A 17,558-nucleotide genomic window follows, 5' to 3' on the forward strand; every position below is an offset into this window, starting at 1 on the left:
CAGATGACGGGTGATACACAAGGGGTAGATGGACATTTTGGTAGCTTGAGGGAGAACACTTCACTGAGGTTTGCAGGGTCCAGGGGGCTCCCCAGAAGTGACATCTAAACTGAGACATCTCAAAGAGACCCCAGTGAAAACGTGTGAGGATGTGCTTTCAGGCGGTGTAATCTGAAGCATGTATAAAGCACCAAGAGGTAAGAGAGTGGAACATTTCTGGAAAGTGCAGGTGGATTTAGCATTTCTTAATTACACAGCATGTATGGGAACAGAATTAGAGAAATGTCTGGAGACGTGAGAAATTCTCAGAAAATGAAGAATCTTTATACTTTGTCAAGTTGTCTGTCTTTGAGGGGCTGTAAGTGTTAGAGTGATCTGATCAGATTTTCATTTTAGTAAGATGTCCGGGGCCTGCGTGGAGATTGGTAGGGGCAAGGCTAGAGGCAGAGAGACCGTTGGGCTGAGCAGGAAGCCAGGTGAGAGGTGAGGTGGCTTGAATTTGGGTAGTCGGCAAAGATGAAGCTAAATGAGCAGATCCGAGCTCGCTTGAGGAGATAGAGTTGGTAGGCCAACTGGAAGAAAGGCAGGAGTCCAGGGTGACACCCATCATTGGCTTGGGCGATAATGTCCATCAGAACCCTTCACTAAAGTGGGAACTAGGAAGAGGAATGGGTCCAGGTGGGAGGTGATGAAAAGTTCAGTTTGAAATTCAAGTGCAGTATTCAAATGAAGGTGGCCAGTAGTATACTGAGGTTTTTGAGCTCAGAAAAGAAAACTGGGCCACCACAGGGGTCTGAGAGTCATCCACCTAGAGATGTGAACTGAGGCTGTGGGAGCAAGAGGACCTCCCCCTCCCCCAAGGAGTGAAAACACAGAGGGAGAGAAGATGCAGAGGCCAGAACTCTCAAAGAGACCTTGCCATTCAGCAGGGGTCAGCTGGAGGAGACAAGAGCTCCATAGGAACCGGCAGAGAGGTCAAAGGAAAGCCAGCCCATCTAGTCCTCATAAACACCTCACGTACAGTGAGGAATTGGGGGCTTTTTGCACTGTTTTATTTTATTAGGGCACAAGAAGAAACGCAAAGCCAGTGTTGCGCTATCATAACCATCCTTCACCAAGAATTTTGGCGTGTCTCCTACCCTCTTGTTTAATGCCTCTGTTAGGCTTCTGTGATTTCAGTCAGTGCTTTTGAAAGCAGACTGAAGATGAAAAGCCTGACTGGATTCAGGAGATACCAGCATGTGTGTGCACAGCACGTTTTGACAGTCGGTTTTGATACAGGGCAGGCATGTGAAGGATGGTGATGCCTCAAACTTTGGTCTTTATTCAGACAGTGGACTCAGACTCTGTCTCTAGACTGCCATCATAGGTTGTCTAGCCTTCTGGAACCTCCTGACCATCCTAGGAGTGAGCCACTGCCCCACAAACCACCAGAAGATGAACCTTCATCAGCAGATGAACTCACCAGAAGATGAAGTCTTTATTATGATGAACCTTTTATTATAGAGACAGACTGAACTCTCTTTTGCATAAAGAATCTTTGGATTGGGTCAGGGAAAATCCACCTGCTAAAGGTCATCACCAGCTCTCCCTGCCTCTGCCTCAGCTAAGCCCACACTTGCTATTTACATCTCAAGGTCACCGGAAACAAGGCCCCCAGGTGCAGGCTGGTTAGGTGGGCCGTGCCGGCCAGAGGGTCAGGATTCCAGGCTGCCCACCAGGTCAGAGCCGCCCCGTCTCCCGCCCCAGTCGGTTGTCCAGGACCTGGAGCTGCCGGAGGAAGCCCGAGTTGGGGCAGATATCGCGGTGGGCCTGCACTGTCTGGATGGCCTCCACCAGCGTCATGTTCTCGCAGATCATGAGGAAGGCCAGGACAACTGTGGCAGAGCGGCTCACCCCCATGGCACAGTGTACCAGCACGCGGCCTGTGGGGAGACCCAGCTGGGCATCAGGCACCCATCCCCGAGGGAGTAGGAGATGCTTCTGCCCAGCTGTCACAGCATCCCTTACTACTCAGGCCCGAAAAGAAAGGGACTCGCTCAAGGTCATATAGCATGTTAGTGGCAGGGCTAAGGGTAGCAGCTGGAATCCCCTTCTCCTGCTCCAGGGTGCTTCCTTTGCCACAGGCATCGTTTGCAACTCTAGCATGGTGAGGGTCAGTACTCCTGGAGTCCCCTGGGTTTGCATCAGATTTCGCGGGTGTCCACCCACCTCCCTGTCCTCCATCCTTCCCTCTCCCCTGCCCCTGCAGCTCCACACCAAGGCCTCAGCATAGAGGAACCCACTCCAGAGCGCTTGCTAGGTCTTGGACCTTCTGCCAACACCTGGCCTCTTACTGAGGGATATGGTTACCCTGATGACCACACTGGACCTTAGTTATATCTATGATTGTTAGTCTCAAGGGTGAGGTTCCCCCCAAAGGGACTGCTCACTAAATGCTAGTAGTGAGCCCCCTGGGGTGGGAGGGTTGCTAAAGGATCCCACCATCCACGTATTGGAAAAGTAGATAACCCCAGATCCCACCTGCACCGCTCTCCATTCCCATTCTTTCCCCAGCAGCTGACCTTGGGGAACACTGAGGGCACTTCGGATGTATCGAGCAACAGGCAGAAAGTAGACACTGAGGTCAAAGAAGGGGTTGTCATCAGCCTCGATGCCATAGTACTCCAAGGGCATTCCGCGGTAGAACTTGGCACCTGTGTCCACCTGAAACTTGCCTGCGGCAACATTCACAACATGTGTGATGCCCAGCTGGGTCAACTTGTTCTTGTCCCGGGCTGCGTACCTGGAGGGACACAGGAGGAGGTGGGGTAGAGCTCACTGAGTCTGCCCCGGCTGTGCTGGAATTCACCCCTTGGCCTCCTCTGCTGACCTCTTCCAAGGGTAGAACCTGGAATCAGTGAACTGGTCTGATTCATAAATGAAGGGGCTCCATTTCACTCAGGCCAACTTTTCTGGAGGGCAGTTCAGCCACATGCATTAGAAGCCTCAAAAACGCGCACTTGCCCCAGCCTCCTAGGAACTTAAAGAATTCCAAATGTGCTCACAGACAAATGTAAACTGTATCTAGTGACATTTAAGATAGAGAAAAAGTGGGGGGCAGGGAGAATCACTAAATAGCCTGTAAGAGGAGACTGACTATTGATACAGCTGAATGAAATACCGCACACCCACTAAAATGTGGCAGATAGATGCAGGGGAGCAAGAAAAGGTGTTGGTACTATCCTGAGAACCTATGAAAAGAACAGGATAACAAAATAGAATGTCGCTTAAAAGTGCATTTAAAGTATGTTGTGTGGTTCCATTTAAAAAATTTCCTATATAAAGCAGATTACAAAATGAGATTATAAAATGATACCATTTTGTAAAAAAAAGAACTGTGAAAAAGCGCTTATGTATGTATGTGTGTATGCGTTTTTTTTTAAGTCAAGGATTTTATAACTGGTTATCTGTGCATGTAGGGGAGATACATATTTGTCATATTGTTAATAAGACATTGATCTATATTTTCTAAATATTAAAGAAAACTTATAACATCCACATATATTCATCCATATGTTCTAGATTTTAAGACAACTTTTAGGGAAAATGACTCATATTGCACACTGTGTCTATATATATATCCTAGAGAAACATGTGTGGTTCCCAGGGTACATGTACTAGAATGCTTTTAGAATTTCTGTTTATAATAGCCCCAAAGTGGAAACAATTCAAACAGAGTGGATAAACTGTGGTATTTACATGCAAATGAATAATATATAGCAATGAACTGTATGCTACACATACTGCTGGCATCTCCCAATTTTGAGCAGATGACGCCAGGTACAAAATACCCAACATGCCTCGATTCCTATCACTTTAAAAGCTGGGCAAAACTAACACAAGTGGTGCAACTGTAAAGAAAAGCAAGGAAATAACTATTTCAGTACTCAGTGGTTATCTACAGGGGAAAAGGTTATGCCGAGAAGGGTTCAGTGGAGGCTTCCGGGGCACAAGTAATGTCTTATTTCTTGACCTGGGGTCTGAAACTGAGGCTTTGTGCACTTTCTTGGATATGTTCTAGTTCCCCAAAGTAGTAACAGTGTAAAAGGAAATAAATATGTGAAAAGAGATGGTCGGAGGCAAAGAGGGTGCCAACTCTGCTCCTCACAGGCTCCGGGCAAGGGTCCCCTTCTGCTCCCCCCAGCCCCCACCGTGGCTCGTACTTACGCGTCTCCCAGGAAGAGGTTGGGCCAGACTTCATTGATGTGGTTCAACATGGCAGCCCGACGGACCCACAGTAAGCGCTGCAGCGAGGCCAGCGTGGGTGGCTGGTAGGGGGACACCCGGACTGACCCATGGATCTTGGGCCTCCGGAGGTCCTGCTTCTGCAGTGAGTCCATCCTAGAACAGAGTGGACACTGCAGTGGCAAGGGGCAGGCTCCCCACAGGTGGGTCCAGCTGACATGGAGGCCCAGGCATGTGCATTGCCCAGGTGCCACTGGGATGCTTCAGAAGGGCCTCAGTTATCTCAGATGAGGTTATTAACCAGCTCGACTGGGGCTGAGGCCTAGACCCTTTCCACAGGAAATCAGGAGCCAACCCCTTGTCACCGCTGTGGAGCCAGGAAGCCCTCTCCCCTACCCTCTCCAGAGGCCCCTGGTGTTGGAAACTTTGTTCAAGGGCCCCTCAAAGCTCCCTGTCGGAGAAGGCAATGGCACCCCATTCCAGTACTCTTGCCTGGAGAATCCCAGGGACGGGGGAGCCTGGTGGGCTGCCGTCTATGGGGTTGCACAGAGTCAGACACAACTGAAGTGACTTAGCAGCAATCCAGTGCAGACCCCACCCCTTATGTCTCTGGTTACTTGGGAGTTTGTAAGGATGAGAACTCCAGATGGCTGTGGCCCACAGAAGGCACTTAGACCCCGACAACCGGGCAGCTCATCTCAAGCCCCGTTTTTCTGCTGCTTACAGGGCTGGTCCTCAGGCTCCCATCCCTTCCCACCTTCAGGTGCTTGAAGGTCAGAGCCCAGCTCTGGAGTTAAGGAGCCTGGGCTATGAACTGACCCTTGTTGGCACTTCCCTGCTGAATGCGCTGATGCCTCTTGGGCGCTGGGGCCTCATTCATGCAAAGTCCCTATTTTACATAGGAGGAAGCTGAAGGTCAGAGAGAATAATTGGTTAAGTGATGCTCAAAGTTGTATGGTCACTAAGGAACAAGGCTAGGGTTTCAGTCCCATTCTTATGCCTTCAGGTCCATCCCCCAGCCTTCGCATTACCCACTTTGAGGACTCCAGAGTGGTTGCTAACCCATCTTTCTCTACAGGGGAGCCTGCTGTAGCTGTTCCATGTCTGCCTATAGGCCCTGGGATTTTCCTCCTTACCCCTGTGACTCAGGCCAGTGCTGCAGGTCAGGCCTCACCGCGGTGGGGTGGCTCGTATCAGGAGTCAGCTGGCTGAGGGAATCCGAGACCCTGCAGACCTGGGATGTCAGTGGCACCAGAACCTGGGCCTGGTGCTGGGCTGGGAAGGAGTGCCTCTCTTGGCTAACTGGCCCTGGCCCCTTCAACCAGTAACTAGGGAAGGTACAAACTGGGAAGAACTTCTTTGTTCTGTGGTTGGCGGTGCCAGGACCAGGAAGAGAAATGGGCACCCAGGAGGCCACTGGCTTGGCCAGGCTCACCCAGCGGGCAGTGGGAGGGCAGGGCGGAAGCGAAGACCCGGCTTTCCCTTTCATCCCACTGTGACCTCTCAGGGCAGGCAGAGTGGCCTGCCACCTACCTACGGCATGGTCTGGGGCCAGGAGTGGGGGAGTGGGTGCAGGGACAGGACCCAGCACGTGAGCAGAACGAGGCAGGGGCAGGTTCCGCCTGGAACACAAATGCTGTGAAGCGGCTAGAATTCCAGGTCCTCCCCTTGGAACCGGTGGGGGTGGGGCCTGAGAGCAGACGCAGGCCCCTGCGGACTGAAGTGCAGTCCTTCCACACCTCCGGACCCCTCTCTGTTTGGTGTCTCTTTGGGGTTAAAGGCTCTTGGCCCTGGGAGATGGGAGGCTACGTGAAGTGGTAGGAAACGAACTTTAGAAAGCGTGCAGAGAGCCTAACCACAGCTCATTCTGAGGTCAAGAGCAAGTCTTAGCTCCTGTCTGGGACATGATTTCTCTTTCTTATCTTAAAGATACTGGCCTTGCCTGCTTTAAGAAGTATCTGGAAGGTCTGATCTGAGAATGAGAGAGGAGTGGCTGGGTTTGCAGAAACTACAGGGAAGAGCGAAGTGTATATTGTTGGCTATATTGTTGGCGTGCGGAGAGGTCGACAGCCACATGGGTCTGGAGCTACCAGCTGGGGCCGCAGGAGTCCCAGGTGGGGTGAGATGGGGCTTTGGGAAGCCTTGCGGGCGCAGCTGCAGGCCTCTGAGCTTGGTGTGGGGTAAGGCCGCCACCCAGTGTCCAGTGGGTGTCTTGCAGCTCAGCTGTGCCTGGGACCGGCAAACTCCTGCTGAGACAGAACTTCTCCCTGATCCTCCTGGAGGCTCCTGGGAGATGGAAGAGCCAGCAGAGGGGTCGGGGATGAGAGCTGCTAGGCCACAGCCCAGCCTCAGCCTCCTCAGGGTCTAGGCCCAGGTCTGGAGAAGGGGGCCTTTTCCTTGAACATAGGAGTACTCGTTGTTAGGCCTCACCTTGGACCTCACACCCAATGCTCATGGATATACCCGCTACGTGTCTGCTCTATCCTGCGAGGGCCCAGCCCCCACCCAGCGACTCATCCGTAGAGCTCTGGGCACACCCACAGAAGGGAAGTTGGTGGCTGCAGCAGGCCCTGGTTTCTGCCATCCCCAGATCTAGACTGAGAGTCCTGCCTGACCCCTCCTCCTGCATCTTCTTGGCCACAGCTGGGTGAAACCTGGGCCCGATGTCCAGACAAGATCGGGTGCGTCCAGGGTGACGTGGCTGTAGACATGGGCCCCACGTCCAGCAAGGATAGGCTCTGCACCCCGCTCCCTCCGATGCCCCTTCTGCCTCCTTCCTGAGTCTCCCCCTAAGCTGAGCAGCTGCCCCTGTGGGCGGTGCTCTTCCCGCTCTTGAGTTGCTGCTGTTTACAAGTTCAGACACCTGTTTTCTGCCTTTGTGCCCCTCCTCCCCTCTATGTTGCTGTCGCCGGTGCCTCTGTCTCCACCCCCTCACAGGAGCTCATGCTTCCACACAGCCCCCCAGCACACCACCTGACATGCCACAGCCTCACACCAAGGCTCAGGCCTCTGCAGGGCAGGGGAGCAGCTGTCTGCCATCCACCCCCTCCCGGTCTTCCCTCCTGCTCATTCTCTCCTCCCCCTCCAGGCAGACCACATGGGACTGTAGCCACAGGAGAAGTGGGGCCAGAGAGCTCAGGGCAGGACAAGTGAAAAGTCTGGCGAAGGAAGCCTTGGGGAGGGTGGCAGGCAGGCAGCCAGTGGGGAGCTGCCTGTGACCCTGCGCCCTGCGTGCTGGCCTTGGAGGAGGGCAGACCTGGGCCAAGTTCTCAGGTCTGGAGCTGGGATCTGAGTGGCCTTCTCAGCCAGTTTTCTCAGTGGAACTGCTGTGAGAATGCCATGAGACAAGGAAGTGTTAAGGGCACCTCCCCCAGTGTCCACCACCGGGTAGATGCCGAATAAATGGTGCATCTTACTCTTATTATCATCACTCTTACCCTTTGAAGCCTCAGTCATATCCCATGGGACAGTGAGGCTTGGTCTCTCTTTGTGTTCCTTAATTTGTCTTTCTCTATCCAGTAATGGTTATTGTATTTACCACTAACTAAGGATATGCTTTGTATCAGACAGAGCTAAAGGCTTAAATTTTTCTCACTGAATTCTCACAGCACCCTTATGAGGCAGATAACATTTACTATCCCAATTTTTACAGATGAGGAAACTAAGGCTCAGAAAGATTAAGCTCTATGCCCAAGGTCACACAGCCAGTAAGCACAGGAGCCAGGATTCAAGCCCAGGTTGATCTGATTACTAGGCTTCATCTGTGCCTCTATCTCCGACCCAGTCTGTCCGCTAATCCAGTGCAGCTGCCTCTCCCACCCCCGACATGCACAGGCACAGGTGTCCTGGCCCTCTTTACCCAGCATGCTCTGCAGCCCCCAGAGTAGGGACGCTTACCCACCTGTGGGGGTATTTGGCCCAGGCTGTGGTCTTCTCTGACGGGCACTTTTTGCTCCCAGCTTTCAGACGCCTGTCTCTGCACACTTGATGCTGTTTCTATTTTTTGATTGGAGTTTAATTATAAAGCATGATGTGCTGCTCCCCTCCTCTGGCCTCCCCCTGCCACTCCCCACTCCCCCACGGGTCTCCTGGCACGGTCATTGCCAAGCCCAGCCAGGCACCTGGCCCCGCTGGGAGCAGAGGCAGTCTAGCAAGGGGGTCTGCCTGTGGCGTGTGTGGATGTGGTCATGGATTGTGGGGCAGGAGTTAGGGAGATGGAATAAGCCTATTGGGAAGGTTCTTTGGTCTTCATGGGGAGCACGTGGAGTATGGGCAGCAAGTTAAAGCGAGAAGGCGTCTCCAAGGGGGAGAGCGGGGAAGAGAACAGCCAAATCATGTCCCAGCTGGCAGCGCTGACACCAGAACCCAGGCCCAGGGGCCCCTCGCTGGGAGCCAAAGGTTATAGGACTGGCCCCAGACTAAGATCCAGATCAGGCTGAGGGAAATATGGGCAGAAAGACAGACAAAGATCTAAGTGGCATTCAGAGCAGGTCTTTGGAACAGGCCCGGCCTACAGTCAGAAACCGTGCGTCTGGAAACCAGCCTGTTCTCTGTGAACCCCTTCCCTCCCCCAGAAGACACTCCTGGAGCAGACCTCACCATCCCTTTAAAGTCCCTTCCAAGGCTGACAGCTCAGTTAGACACCTTGGGTTTGGGTCTGTTAAGAATTCTCACTCTTCAGAGACCCTCCTCATATACCCATGCTTCAGTATTCTTCTCCACTCACACCCCCAGATGACCGCAACACAGATGATTACCTGCAGCCACGCCTCCTCTGGGTCTCTGAAGCCCGAGCTCCAGCAAGCTGGGCTCAGCCCTTACTGTGGCTCCCTGAGCCCTGGCGAGGGCTGATGGAGGCAGCTGTGGCCACAGGCTATCAGGAGCACTTAGAACCGCCCCTCCACTCCCATGTCCCCCCACTCCTAGGGGAACTTAAAGCCCCTGGGAGAGGAGTCCTCAGGGCCTGGCTGAGAGGGCAGCCCCTTCCCACCTGTGAGAACTGGAGGCCATGGCTGAGAGGGAGTGCAGGCAGCAGGAGGAAGTGGATGGAGTTGCAGGCTCTAGGGCGGGCCCCGCACTGGGCTCTTACCATCTTCTGGGTATCCACGTGGGCCACAACCTCCAGCAGCACCAGCAGGGCCAGGGCAAAGTGGCAGAGCCCCATAGCAGGGAGTAAGGCCCAGCTCTGGAGGAGAAATGAACTCCATGTTACAGGCAGGTAAACCGAGGCTCAGGTTGGCCGGGACTCACCAGGGCAGGGACAAGAGCTGCCAGCTAAACCTGCTTCTGCCTTGAGCCCCTGTGTAAGATCAAGTGGGTTATGGGTGCCAAAAGAGATAAAGAGGCAAGTTTGAGGCCCAAGGCTCTTGAAGAGAGATGACCTGTCCCCAAAGCCCCCTCATTGCTGAGTCTTCAGCCCTAGGACTACTGTGTACAGTCACACAGGTTGCTCACTGCACAACTCTTGGGGACCCCAGCTTCACAGACTATTTTGTGGATGTAGCCCCAGGAATTGTGCAAGGCTATAGCCCAAGTGACTCCCCCAAAGCCAGCTGCCTGAAAAGAAGAATGCAGAGGTCTGAGGTCAGAGGATTTAAGGCCCCAGGCTGAGGAAGTGGGGTGACTGCGCATGATCAGAGATGTGCTGTTGTCCCAGTTCCCAAAACCTGCCTAAAATGAGCAAGATGGGAAGATGCTCTTCCCATCCCCCTCTCGGCTGCCACACCAGCAGAACCCACACAACAGTTTCCCACCCAGCTTTGCCTTAGGCCTAATCCCAACCCCAGCTATAACCCCTATTTTCTTTCCTGGCATTCACCCTCGAACTAACCGAGACCTCCTTCCTGCCCCAATTCCCAACCCCAAGATGCTCATCCTCCTAACAGCACATGGGAAAGGGTTGATATTGCTCACGTGCTCCCCATGCATAGGCTGGTTATGCATTCGGAGACAAAAGCAGCTCTTATCGGTGGTGGGCAGGGGGGAGATTCGTTCATGTCCCAGGGAGGCTCTGGCAGGAGGAGAAAGCTGCTACTCTCCTAACTCCCAGAAGAGCCCAGGACAGTGTCCCACTTCCAGCTGGCAGCCCTTCTGAGCCACTGGGTGGTGGGGCACAGCCAAAGTCAGGGTTGAGGAGAGATGAAGGAAGGAACAGTATGGGTAGCAGGAGCTGGAGTTGGGATAGGGGAAGTGGAGAGCATTTCTGGAGGCTTAACCTTCCCTCAGATGGCCCTCAGTGGGGATGGAATATAAGGAAGATGAGCTGTTGGAGCCAGACAGGAACAGCCCCAACATGGGCATGGTGGGAGAAGAAGGGCAGTGGGCATTCTGCAGCTGCCTCACAATCTGGGGGCCCCACAGCCTCTCCATCCCCAGGAAGAGACACCCCTGCCTCCTCTCAGTTGAGCAGGAAGAAAACACAGAGCTGATGCCAAAGAAATTACAGCAGCACCTTGGCAACCATCTGTGGGCTGGGAGCCTGAGATGCACCATTGCTGCTGCGTAGGGGGAGCCAAGCTCCTTCTACTGGGCAGCTGGGGAGACTGGGGCCTCTAGCAGGAGGGAGGTGGCTTGGGCAGAGGACATACAGAGATACAGGGGATCTGTCCCTTTTCTGCAGCCTAAGGCCTGAGGGCTTTTGCTCCAGATGCACTGAACATGCAACAGGAGGAGGCAGAAGGTAAATGGATAGACTTCAGGAAGGCTTTATGTCCTATGGGGTCCCCAGAATCAGAGAGGGAGGGAGGTTAGGGAGGGTCCTTCTGCAGATCTGAGATCACACTGGGTGGGGTATGAAGGTAGAGAGCTGGGTGCTGAGTCCAAGGCAAAGAACTGAAGGGTGTGACGACAGGAGAACTTTGTATCAAGCAGGGCTTGTGTGAGGAGGTTGTGGCCAGCGGCAGGAGCACGTTCTCTTTCTCCATTGTGGGAATGGATGCGCGGGGCTGACATGATTAACTAAACCTGGAGCAACAGCTGCAGCCACACGTTTCACCAAGGACTGGGATCCAGACCTGAGGGGAGGGCGTGCAGGGGTGTGGGAAGGGCCAGACAGCCCTCAGGTATAGGACCAGCTGTGCTCCTATCTTGGTGGGGTTCAGGTGAACCCCACAGGCTTTTGGCCAAGGAGGTAGGGCAGGTCAGCACCAGGACCAGTTTGGAAGGCCTCACCTCTTCCATTTTATGCTTCCCACCCCTTTCTTTCCCAGCCTTTCCATCTTCTCTGGCTCTGGAGAATCTGTGGGTGGGCTGGGAGTAGGGGGAGGGACTGGCGATCAAGCTGCCTGAGCCAGGCCTAGGATGGGAATGGGCCAAGCCCCTTTCAACCCTCTCTTCCAGCCCCACTCAACCCTGAAACACAACCTCTGAACTGCTCTCATTCACGTCCTCTGCCAGGCCTCACCCAACCCCTTATTCTAGTTGCACCCTTGCCCTCTGCCCAGCCCTCACCTAACCTTTCACTTGTCACTGCACCCAGCCTTGGCCCCTCACGCCCTGCCCAACCCTCACCTGGCCCCTCAGCTCCGGCCTGCACCCCGCAGCTGCTGGTCCAGCCGGCAGAGCTGGTGAAGGAAACCTCTGTTGGGGAAGACCCATCGGCGCTCCCTCACGGTGATCACCGCCTGGCGCAGGGAGAGCTGCTGGCGCAGCATGAGGTAGGCCAGGACCAGTGTGGCGGAGCGGCTCACCCCGACCACGCAGTGCACCAGGACCTTGGCTGAGGAAGACATCCTGCTGAAAGACCCTTTCCCACCAGCCAGCCCACCCAGTGGCTGAGGTGGGGACCCAAGTTCCTTCCCTTGCTCTGCTTTGGGTGTATTCTGTGACCCTCTGCAAATCACTCAACATGTCTGGGCCTCCATTTCCCAATCTGTCAAGTGGGTATATCAGCACCTCTTATGCCTACCCTTGGGATGGGGTACACACACCCCAACACGGCTTCTAGGACTCTCTGTGGGCTGGCCCTGCTGACCTTGCAGCTTCACTGCAGGCTGTCTCACCCCAGCTCTCAGCTCTGGAAACACTGGGTAACTTGCAGTCCCTTGAAGCTGTCACGGTCCCTGGCCTCCAGCCTTCCCACATGCTCTTTCAACTACTTGTAAAAGTCTTTCCCTTCTCTCAGTCTGACTAACATCTACTACTCATTTGTCAGGATTCCACTGAGATACGGCTTCCTGACTACTCATGGTATCACTTGGATCACAAAGCAGCTCATCCTTTTTGCATGGGGCCCAATGAATACTGTTGTAGAGGGAATTCCCCCCAACTTCCTGATCCTCTGAATCCAGGACCCTGTCCTGTGCTCCCATTGCTCTTCACTTTTACTCACTCACCTGAGTAGTGCTCAGATGTAATACTTAACATTTTGAATGTCTTTCCACCAGGGACCCTGCTTTGCTTAAGGCAAGTATCTAGTGTCCCCTTATCTAGCTCCATGCCTGTCACAGAGAAGATAATAAATAGTTGATGAATGAATGGGTGAAGAAAAATGAAGGTCAGGATGCTTTGGATTGAAAAGTGCTATGAGCCACAGTCTTGTCTTTCCCGTGACTCAGATGAGAAACCGAGGTATAGAGAGGAACACTGGCTCATCCGGGGTCGCGTAGCAAGGGGCACAGCTCTCACCCAGGATGAACACGAGGCAGCTTCCCCAGGCTCCTTTGTTGCAACCCAGGTATTAGAAGACTTTTTTTTTCCATTTGAAAGTACTTTGGGGCAGAAACCAGACATCTAGATACCAGATGGCAATCTCCCAAGGCTGAGAGATGCAGAGAAAGAACTGTTTTATTGTTTGGGAGACCTGGCTTCCAGCCCCAGGGCTGCTCCTAACTCGGGGCATGACCTTGTACTTCAAAAGGCCTTCAAAAGGCCTCCCTTTCCCTGTCTGTGGAGCAATGCTACTGGATAAAGTGCTGGGACACTGAGCAGAGGATTTTAAAAACATGATGACTTTTTACAAACTAGGGATGGGAGGGCACTGATGTTAAAGGGGAAACTGGACATCCCCCCATGACTGAGCTGGGTAGAGCATGGGTTCAGATGCCAGGTCCTACCCCCAGGCGTGCTAAGGGCACGGTGGATGAAGTCAGCTGCAGAGGAGAAGTAGACACTGATGTCGAACTCAGGAAGGTCGTGGGCTGGCACCCCCAGGTAGCTCACACTGCTGCCATAGAAGTCAGGGCTGCCCTGACAGTAGAGGCCCCCGTGGGCGGCATTCAGCACGTGGGTAATGCCCAGCTTCCATAGCTCAAAGCGGTTATTTGCTGTGGCCCTAGGGAGGGGAGGAAGGGAAGCCATAAGGTCTGGGAAGGAGGCGTTGTCTGGTCCCCTGCTTCAGAGCGATGAATCCATTAGGGTCCAGAAGGAGCCAGAGGAACTTGTGGGGTTCATGGCTCACAGCCTCACCCAGGAGCTTTCTAGTAGGGGAGCTGGTAGTACAGGGATGTAGCTTTAGCCTCTCTTTGCTTCCTGAGGCAATCCACCCCTGCCATGGCCAAGACAGGAAGGAAAGGATTGCTTCAGCCCTAGGACCCAGCTGCACCTCCATTCTTGCCCCATGCCCGGCCCTGCACATCCGGCTCTTCCTGGCCACTACCTCATACCTGCTTCTAATCTGCAAATATTTAAAGGTGACACCTTCCTTGATTCACGTCCAGTCAGCCTTCCTCACCCAGTCTGTGGCCAGAGGAGGAAGGCTGGAACCGGAAAGGGGAGCTCTCTGCCCACCCCATCTCTCACCCCAAAACACCACGATTCCCGGTCCTTTGCCCCACCCCATCCCCAAGACCCACCAGTTCTTCCTGATGTGCCAGAAGACTCTGGGAACCTTTGGGAGCTCCCTTCTTTCAGGCAGGCAAAAGTCCCTGCTCCCCCTGGTGGCTGCACCTGATCACTGCACTGTTCCTAGCACGAAGGGGTCCTGGACAAAGTCCCTGGCTTGGGAAACTCAAAGCAGAACCAGTTGCCCTTTCTCTCACCCCAACACCCCATCTCTGGTAAAGATCCCAAGAACTGTCTCTCCTTGTCCTCACCCCCACGTCCCTTCAGCCAACTACCACTCACGCATCTCCTATGTAAAGGTTGGGCCAAACTTCATCCACGTGGCTGGAAGAAACCTTCCCTGCCCTCAGGAGCTCCTCCAGTTCCAGGACGCTGGGGCAAGGCGTGGCTTCGGCATCTCCCCTCAGCTGTGGGAGCGAGGCTTCCGCCATGGGCCAGCCCACCCACCCCTCTGTCTCTGTGGTCACTCCTCTCTGCCTCTCCAGTGTCATTCCTCCTTCCTAGAGACTGGCAGGGACAGGTGAGACAGCAGCAAGTGACTCAGCAAATTACAGGGGCCTCCAGAGAAAACAGGACGTTTTCCTCCCCAAGTCACCTCCTAGCCTAAAACTGCCTGACAATAGAGAATCAGATATGTCTCTGCAAGTCACTTTACCTCTCAGCCTCAGTTTCTTCATCTCTCAAGTAAGAATTATAAGGATTAGCTGAAACAAAAGATACTCTGAGTCCAACACATAGTAGATGTTAATAGATTTAGAGTCCTGTATAAGGCTATTTGGTTCTGAGGACTGCATTAAGGTAGAGATCCAGGTGCAGGAGGTGGTTGGCTCCAAGGATGCATGATGGGAAAAGTTCTTCAGGTCTGGGTGGGTCACATACTAAGTGGAAACTGTATGACTGTTGGATGAGCTTCTGGATTATGGGACTCAGGGGAAGTTTCCTGAGGTACAGAGTCTGAGAAATGTGGAGAGGAGGCCTGGAGGACCTCATCTAAAGGGTGCCCACAGGGTTTGTGGGGGAAAGTTTGAACAATAGTTCTGTTATGAAGATGGCTGATTTCTCAAAAGAGAAGGCTAAAATGTGTGCCAGAGAGGCAGAAGGGAGAGTTGAATGTTTCCCTCGACCTTCTGAAGAGCCAAAGAAAGGGCTGTCATCAAAAATATTTTTGGGTGGGAGGGAGATTCCTCTGCCTATAAGGGCTTTTGTCCTCACAGCAAAAACAGAGAAAGATCTGTATTTGTCCTTATGCCAGAGGTCCTTGTAGGCTGAAGTGAGATGTCTTGCCCACTCTCAAATACCTTCATGAAGGCTTTGTGGTGGGGCACGAGCTGTAGTGGGGAGGCTCCCAGTTGCACCTGGCTTTGAGTTTGGTTTGAGGGTAAAGGCCATACCAGGGCATTCCATGGAAACAGGCTGCACTCATGTCCACCCCAAAATCTATCCCCACTCCCATCAGAGCCACTGAAACCTGCCTTGCACCGCCCGAGGAAGTAAGGTGAAGAGGGGGCTGGAGCCCAGGTCGAAGGCGGTTTTACACTTGGTTTATGCCACTGCTAAGCCTGAGGTGGGGGCTTCCTTCAGGGTGGGGCAGTACAGTAAAGCGAGAAGAGCATAGGTTCTTAAGTTAGACTTCACTAGGAATACTGGCTTCCGCACATATTAACTGCCTAACCTGAGGCAAAGTTGCTTGGCCCTTCTCTGTTGTGATACCCTGCAGAGGTGGAACAAGGATTAAGCGATATATTTATATGGCATTTGGCATAGGGACAGTCAGAGAGTAAAGGGGCAATAAACGGTAATAATGATGACTGGAGGTTGGCTCTTGGAGAGGAGCTGGCTCCCTGCCAAGGGATTGGGGAAAAGCCCCTCTTGCCCCCAATTTACTAATCCCATAGGCCCCGCCCCGCCTGTACTAGCGCCTCATCTCTCATCTCGTTAGCTTTGGACCAAATGCATCTCTCTCGAGTTTCCTTGCAGCCGTTTCAGATCGCAATCCTCCCCTCACGCCCATCTTGAACCCCGAGCCTCTTCCGGTTTTGGCTCCACCCCCTAGGGCTCCGCCTCCCGTCGATTTTCCCCGCCTCGCGAAGCATTTCCGGTTCGGATTTGAGCAGCTGCCGGCGCGGATGAGACCGCGGCCGGAGCTGGGCTGCGGCGATGCCTGCGCGCAGCCGCCACCGCCCCAGCCTCCACTCCGGCTCGCCTACCCGGGCTCCGCCCCCACCGCTTGAGGCGTCTCTCTCCAGGGAGGCCCGGAGGGCACCGGACTCCGGCAGCGGCTCGGACGCCGACCCGGAGACGGGTCCGGGGACCCCGATTCGGAACAAGGAGGTGAGCGGCAGCTGGGGTGGAGGAGAGGGGAGTTCGGGGTGGGCGCGTGCAGCAAGGGTGAGTGGGGGAGTCGGGGATGGAGGCGGGTGGGGGTGCCATGGACAGAATTCGCAGGGGCCGTGGGAGACGGTTGAGGGAGCGTGGAGAGTCCCCTTTAGAACGGAATCTGAGGGAAATGGAGGTTGTTGAGCCGAGGCCCTGAGGCGGGTGACGATGGCCCCAGACTAAGGAGTAAGTAGAGGCCGAGGGGCGAGGGAGAGGGTGTGGAGGCTGAGGGAGATGTGGCCTTGAAGAGGCAGGGCATGGAGGTTTTGGAAAGCCGGGTGAAAGTGAGGGGGAAAGACCGAAGGGTCCCAAGGGAATGTAGGACTGGAGGGGCAGATGCTCTGCGATTTGGCAATGGGAGGAGAGCCGATCCAGGGTCGATGTTCCCACTTGGCGAGAGAGAAGGAACTGGGGTGGGACTGACGAGATTGCTGACCTAAGGGGTTGGTACTAATTAGGGGAAGGATTTAGGTTTGAAGAGGAAGGGGCTCTAAGGTGGCAAGTCGTCTGGCCTTAAAGACCAGAAAGAGAGAAATGGGGTCACGACAGAAAAGGAGCCCTTGGGGGCTCTAATTTAGGGCTTTGGCGTTTTCACAGGTGTCTTTCATAGCATGGAAGATCTCTGGGGTAATATACTTGGATTATGGAGCTTTCTCGTTTGTGGACAGTGAGTCCTTATAAGAATCTGGGGTGAGAAGGGTGTTCTTTAACACTGATTTGCCCAAAAGACTAGGAGAAGTAGTGAAAACGAAGTGATGTTTGGAAAAGATAGTGAAAGGAGTGATTCTGAATATAAAGATAAATCCTTTGAATTTATTCTAACAGTGATAACGTGTTTCTTTTTTTGTTTGTATTTTATTTAAATTTGTTTTGTCTTAAATACCTGACAAGTTTAGGTAATCTTAAAAAAATTTTTAATACTTTATTAAAAAAAAAAACTAAAAAACGAGTTTGGACACTTAGATTTTGCAGATACTCAGTACTCACTGATTTCACTGTTGACAATTTGAGTAGACACATACTGGTCACGAGGTAAAAATACGATCACTGCAAGTATCTGGGTTAAAAGTATCTGGTTTTATCTACCTAAAAAAGTAGATAAAACTGTGTGAAAACATCACAGTCCAGGAGACTGCCAGACCTTTCTCTCTCCCATGACTCCAGAATTGGAGTTA

General features: G+C 53.3%; 2 protein-coding genes across 13 annotated transcripts in view; one reads left to right on the top strand and one right to left on the bottom strand.

Annotated features, from left to right (window-relative positions):
• SAMD8 (sterile alpha motif domain containing 8) overlaps nucleotides 1-17,558 on the top strand; it is a 95,819-nt gene that overhangs the window by 22,843 nt on the left and 55,418 nt on the right. The window contains exon 1 of one of the 4 annotated variants that reach the window (XM_061405410.1): nucleotides 16,081-16,338. The exons of 1 other annotated variant lie outside the window; for it this stretch is intronic. In XM_061405410.1, coding sequence (XP_061261394.1) covers nucleotides 16,165-16,338 — 174 coding nt within the window. In that variant the 5' untranslated portion in view covers nucleotides 16,081-16,164. Of the gene's footprint in view, nucleotides 1-16,080; nucleotides 16,339-16,438; nucleotides 16,570-17,558 lie in introns of those variants that run through there. 2 more of the 4 variants (XM_061405408.1, XM_061405411.1) reach the window with 2 other exon arrangements.
• On the bottom strand, nucleotides 1,462-14,513 carry LOC133240492 (dual specificity protein phosphatase 13B). Of its 9 annotated transcripts, none has more exons than XM_061405401.1 (9): nucleotides 14,290-14,513; nucleotides 13,281-13,498; nucleotides 11,737-11,789; nucleotides 9,317-9,412; nucleotides 8,129-8,223; nucleotides 5,364-5,453; nucleotides 4,210-4,383; nucleotides 2,565-2,785; nucleotides 1,462-1,925 (listed from the first exon to the last, which is right to left on the bottom strand). In XM_061405401.1, exons 1-9 carry the CDS (start codon nucleotides 14,496-14,498, stop codon nucleotides 1,723-1,725), a joined length of 1,359 nt encoding a protein of 452 aa, XP_061261385.1. In that variant the 5' UTR covers nucleotides 14,499-14,513; the 3' UTR covers nucleotides 1,462-1,722. The 9 variants fall into 9 exon arrangements, with proteins under 9 accessions (XP_061261385.1, XP_061261382.1, XP_061261383.1 ...); XM_061405398.1 differs by having other exon boundaries at nucleotides 9,218-9,412; XM_061405399.1 differs by lacking the exon at nucleotides 13,281-13,498 and having other exon boundaries at nucleotides 9,218-9,412; nucleotides 11,737-11,944.

This window comes from Bos javanicus, chromosome 28 (assembly GCF_032452875.1).
Source record: "Bos javanicus breed banteng chromosome 28, ARS-OSU_banteng_1.0, whole genome shotgun sequence".
Lineage (NCBI taxonomy): Eukaryota > Metazoa > Chordata > Mammalia > Artiodactyla > Bovidae > Bos > Bos javanicus.

Excerpts from the sequence above, each read along its gene's own strand:
- LOC133240492 (XM_061405398.1), bottom strand. The coding sequence starts at position 14,498 with ATGACACTGGAGAGGCAGAGAGGAGTGACCACAGAGACAGAGGGGTGG. Across the intron at positions 13,499-14,289 it reads AACCTTTACATAGGAGATGC|GGCCACAGCAAATAACCGCT; the intron begins GTGAGTGGTAGT and ends TCCCCTCCCTAG. Across the intron at positions 11,790-13,280 it reads TGCCCTTAGCACGCCTGGGG|CTCTGCCGGCTGGACCAGCA; the intron begins GTAGGACCTGGC and ends TTCCTTCACCAG.